Source organism: Octopus sinensis, unplaced genomic scaffold (genome assembly GCF_006345805.1).
Source record: "Octopus sinensis unplaced genomic scaffold, ASM634580v1 Contig15476, whole genome shotgun sequence".
NCBI classification, from domain to species: Eukaryota; Metazoa; Mollusca; class Cephalopoda; order Octopoda; family Octopodidae; genus Octopus; species Octopus sinensis.
This window is the reverse complement of record NW_021833746.1, coordinates 47,501-53,354: the sequence shown is the minus strand read 5'-3', so window position 1 is coordinate 53,354 and position 5,854 is coordinate 47,501. Positions and strand designations below refer to the sequence as shown.

The following is a 5,854-nucleotide window of genomic DNA, read 5'->3' as shown; positions in this document are numbered from 1 at the left end:
CTCTCTCAAATGTGGAACTTATTTATTCACGTTGTTTTGAATTAATCTTGGATCATCTTGTAGCTTTGAGAATTTGATGATGTGATTGTTTATTTTTTAATATTGATTTTGTAGAGTAGGTGTGTGAGGGACCAAATATTTCGACAATGTGATTGTTTGTAAGACAACATTGTGGAGTAGGTGTGAGAGGCTGGATCTGGCCAGTTTGAACATAAAACAGGTAGAAAATATTTGGGCTGGATATGACCAGTTTAAATACTGAAAGGTGAACGAAATAAGCTGGGACTTACCTTGACGGTGAATTCGGTATGGAACTATCATAATAACCCTGGTATTGAAAGAGACTATCATTTTGGTACCTTGACGACTGTGGAGATGATGTTGGTCCAGGTTGGGAAATAGGGAGCTGAGGTGCATGCGGCTCCTTTCTTGAATGACGTGCCATTGGCGACAAGTGCCTCCCAATGTCAAGTGTCGGTCGCCAATGTTGGTGGTCAGTGATGCTGCTGCTGCTGTTGTTTGGACAACTAGCAGGCAAGCAGGGTTCCTCAATGTGTTTGCCATGTCCTTCTAACGTATATAACTGCTGCAGAGATGTGCTTTCTGTCTCTGGGAAGCTTTGTTGCTTCACTAGAGGCGACGCCTGGGGGCAGTGGACGCTGGATCTGTATCCGTAGTACGAGGCATCGCATGACAATGCCCGGCTGTAACCGTTGTAGCTTTTTTTTATATCAAATGCTGCTCCGCTCAGCGGCCTCTGACCCTTAGTCTTCGGAGAGCTCTCCCTCCGCCGTGGGTTATACGGATGGACTGACTCTCTGAGAGGAACGTGACAACTTGAAGACGTGCGATCACCATCGTCCGTCGACGATAAATTCTGCAGCGACGATCGCTGTATACTAGATTTACTATGTCCATTTCTATCAATTGGTAGGGCTGGAAGGGGTCTGTTTTGGATGCTGGACAGTTTGGGCTGCAGGAAAAGAGAAGAAAATTTATTTCAGTAAAACAGCAACAAAAACATTAAATTTAATGAAAATTTGTATTTTTTACCTTTTTAGCCTATTGCTTCTGTGGTTCTCAGCCATATTTTTTTTCTGCCTATGGACCCCTTTAATTCTTATTTCTTTTACCTATGGACCCCTTTAATTCCTATTAGCCAGTCAATGACTAAAAACAACAATATACTCATATTCTTTAAACTGTTTCCGTCATTAGACTCAAATCATACCTTATGTCGGCAGAAATAAAACGAGACAGCCATGGCTGGAATGCCTCTGAGCATAATCTCATCAAATCAAGACTAAGACTGACCTGGGGCTAAACAACAACAGCCAGATAAATTGCACTATGGCATGATTTCTGCATTGTTGTTGTTGTTTTTTTTTCCAGATTTGAGAAGCAAGTAAAATATATAGGCGCAGGAGTGGCTGTGTGGTAAGTAGCTTGCTAACCAACCACATGGTTCCGGGTTCAGTCCCACTGCGTGGCATCTTGGGCAAGTGTCTTCTGCTATAGCCCCGGGCCGACCAATGCCTTGTGAGTGGATTTGGTAGACGGAAACTGAAAGAAGCCTGTCGTATATATGTGTATGTATGTGAGTTTTTGTGTGTGTGTTTGTCCCCCTAGCATTGCTTGACAACCGATGCTGGTGTGTTTACGTTCCTGTTACTTAGCGGTTCGGCAAAAGAGACCGATAGAATAAGTACTGGGCTTACAAAGAATAAGTCCCGGGGTTGAGTTGCTCGACTAAAGGCGGTGCTCCAGCATGGCCACAGTCAAATGACTGAAACAAGTAAAAGAGTAAAAGAGAGAGAGAGAGAGTATATGAAGTTTCTACCCAAGGGATAAGAATTTCAAGTCCTGACTTTGGCTATCAAGTGCTATATAACCAACAGATGTACAATGTATGTGACAGTGACACATTTATTTACTCAATAAACCAACTCTTTTCCAACATGTGCAAGTCTTATTTTTCAGACCAAAAAAACCTAAAACCCAAAAATAAAAGAAGGTTGTCTAACACACCAAGACAACTTTGAAGGGCCAAAAGCTCCATGTGAAATGCAGCAGGAGTTGGAAAGATAGTGACAATGTTTGAATGTTTATGCTACATGTTTACACTACATGTTTACACTGTATACCAGTGGTTTTCAACCAGGGTTCCGCCAGTACAGTCCAGGGGTTCCGCAGGAAGTTACAAAACTGCTAAAATCGGCAATAATTTTTAATTCTCCTGCGCAGATATGTGTGCGTAAGACTATTAAATTATTGCACAGGGGTTCCCCGAGCCAGTGGAATGTTTCCTTGGGGTTCCGCTCCAGCAAAAAGTTTGAAAAGCACTGCTGTATACTATGTCAACTTGCATACCAGAAAATACAGCACATGTATTTTACAAATGTATTACACACAACAGATGTTATACCAAACAGATGTACAATGGATTTAAGGACAGGCATAAGATAATACAGACAAAACACTATGCAATGCATTAGAAAGATATACAACAGTTGTGCTACATGCATAATAGATGAATAACATGGAAAATGCATGCACAGAATAAATATACAATAGGTGTAAACAATAAACAAATGTACAACATATACAATGGATATACAGTATATGTGATAATATAAACTGATATATAATATAATATAATAGATGCAACAGATTTATATTATAAATATGTATATACACAGGCGCAGGAGAGGCTGTGTGGTAAGTAGCTTGCTAACCAACCACATGGTTCCGGGTTCAGTCCCACTGCGTGGCATCTTGGGCAAGTGTCTTCTGCTATAGCCCCGGGCCGACCAATGCCTTGTGAGTGGATTTGGTAGACGGAAACTGAAAGAAGCCTGTCTTGTGTTGTTAGGGAGCTTGCTTCCTAGCTACATGGTTTCGGGTTCAGTCCCACTGCGTGGCACTTTGGGTAGATGTCTTCTGCTATAGACCCGAGCCGACCGGAGCTTTGTGATTGAATTTGGCAGGCGGAAGTTACTGCCGTGTGTGTATATGTGCGTGTAGGTGCTTGTGCTTCTCCGAAAGAGAGAGAGAGGGTATGTATGTGTATGTGTGTGAGTTTGTGTGTGTGTGTTTGTCCCCCTAGCATTGCTTGACAACCGATGCTGGTGTGTTTATGTCCCTGTCACTTAGCGGTTCGGCAAAAGAGACCGATAGAATAAGTACTGGGCTTACAAAGAATAAGTCCCGGGGTCGAGTTGCTCGATTAAAGGCGGTGCTCCAGCATGGCCACAGTCAAATGACTGAAACAAGTAAAAGAGTTAAAGAGTAATAGAGATGGTACACACACAGAGCAGAAGTAAAACGTATAAAAACAGATGCTAAACACACACAACAGATGTAGAATGCACATAACAGATGCAAAATGTATACAATGGGTAGAATTAAAACAAGCATAACAGATGTAGAATGCAGATAGCTGGTGTTAAACACACACAACAGATGTAAACCACATAATAAAAGATGCTAAAAACACATAGTAGGAATGCAACATGCACATTATACGTACAATGTGCACAACATATATACACCGCATAAACCACTTGTATAACACACAACAGATATACAATGCACACAACAGATGTAAAGATGTAAAACAGATGAAAATTAAATGAAAGCACTTCAAAGAGAATAACCAGCAGTCTGTGAAGTGGTAATAATGATTTCTCATAGACGCATGGCCACACACTTCAGGGTGGAGTGGGGGGAGTGTACAGTAAATTTTGTCATGCCCCAGTATATTACAGGTACTTATTTTATGATCACAACATGATGAATGGTAAAAAAAAAAAAAATCAACCCAGACAGGAATTGAAACAGAATATAGAAAGAAGCAACATAATATTTTGTTTCTGTCTCTTTCTACAAGCATTCATTGATAATAATCTTTGATTTATTTCAGTCACTGGATTGGGGCCATGCTGGAGCACCACCATGAAGGGTTTACTCAAACAAATTGACCCCAATATTTATTTGTTTAAAAAAAATTTTTTTTTTTGAGTCTCGTCTATCAGCTTGTTTTGTTGAACCATAGATTATAGGGATGCAAACAAACCAACACAGCAGTGGGGGTGGGAACAAATATAGACTATGATAACTTTCCACACAGTTTCTGTCTGCCTACCAAATTCATTCACAAGACACTGGTTGGCTCTGAACTATAGTAGAAGACACCAGCCTGAAATGTGTGCAGTGAGACTGAACCTGAAACCACATGGTTGGGAAGAAAGCTTCTTAACCACACGGCCATGCCCGCATTTAAAAAAAAACTATGATAGGGGCAGGAGTGGCTGTGTGGTAAGTAGCTTGTTTACCAACCACATGGTTCTGGGTTCAGTCCCACTGCGTAGCACCTTGGGCAAGTGTCTTCTACTATAGCCTCGGGCCGACCAAAGCCTTGTGAGTGGATTTGGTAGACGGAAACTGAAAGAAGCCCATCGTATATATGTATATATATATATGTATGTATGTATGTGTATATGTTTGTGTGTCTGTGTTTGTCTCCCCAGCATTGCTTGACAACCGATGCTGGTGTGTTTACGTCCCCGTCACTTAGCGGTTCGGCAAAAGTGACCGATAGAATAAGTACTGGGCTTACAAAAGAATAAATCCCAGGGTCGAGTTGCTCGATTAAAGGCGGTGCTCCAGCATGGCCGCAGTCAAATGACTGAAACAAGTAAAAGAGGATAACAATATTGGTACAATCAAAGGCACAAGGGCTGGTATTTTGTGGCGAGGGGACAAGTCAAATACATCGACCCCAGTAGCTCAACTGGTACTTATCTCACTGACACCTACCCCCACTAACCAAAAATAAAAAAAAACATGAAAGGCAAAGGCGACCTGTTAAGAATTTAGTCCTAGATACACTATTCCCGAATGTGTTTGGTGATCATAGGTCAGCCGAGGATATTCCAGCGGTATAGATCAAGGGAGATAACTCTAATCAGAGAACAAGATTCAAAAGACAATTATGACAATACAGCGTTATATAGGCTTCAGGAAAAAAAACATCAACATCACAACTTCTCAACCCTCTCAGACTATATGACAGCAATAAAATTCTGAGGCTGTGATTATATACAATCTTTTACTCTTTTACTTGTTTCAGTCATTTGACTGCGGTCAAGCTGGAGCACCGCCTTTTTTTAGTCGAGCAAATCAACCCCGGGACTTATTCTTTTGTAAGCCCAGTACTTATTCTATCGGTCTCTTTTGCCGAACCGCTAAGTGACGGGGACGTAAACACACCAGCATCGGTTGTCAAGCAATGCTAGGGGACAAACACAGACACACAAACACACTCACACATACATATATATATATACATATATATATACATATATACGACAGGCTTCTTTCAGTTTACGTCTACCAAATCCACTCAGAAGGCATTGGTCGGCCCGGGGCTATAGCATAAGACACTTGCCCAAGATGCCACGCAGTGGGACTGAACCCGGAACCATGTGGTTGGTTAGCAAGCTACTTACCACACAGCCACTCCTGCGCCTATATATATATATACTTTATAAATAGGGTTCAGCAACGATTTGCTTCACCACATACCGAAGTTTAGAAATAGCAGTCAAAAAATCTTAGCTATTCCTTCTTTTTTGACTGCTATTTCTAAACTTCGGTATGTGGTGAAGCAAATCGTTGCTGAACCCTATTTATAAAGTATTACTTAAGCTTACCATGAAATGGTCCTTTTCATGTCGAATTCTACTTGGTGAAATTACTGATTACTTAATTAATTAATTTCAGCCTTTGTTATTATATATATATATATATACAGAGAGAGAGAGTGGCTTCCGTGCCAGTGGCACGTAAAAAG

The 5,854-nt window shown here is 41.0% G+C and overlaps 1 protein-coding gene across 1 annotated transcript in view; it reads right to left on the bottom strand.

Moving 5' to 3' along the window:
- Positions 1-270: 270 nt before the first annotated feature.
- Positions 271-5,854, bottom strand: part of LOC115230407 — a 44,176-nt gene continuing 38,592 nt past the window's right edge. Inside the window, exon 6 of the mRNA XM_029800604.2 lies at positions 271-973. Coding sequence (XP_029656464.2) covers positions 287-973 — 687 coding nt within the window. The 3' untranslated portion in view covers positions 271-286. The remainder of the gene's footprint in view (positions 974-5,854) is intronic.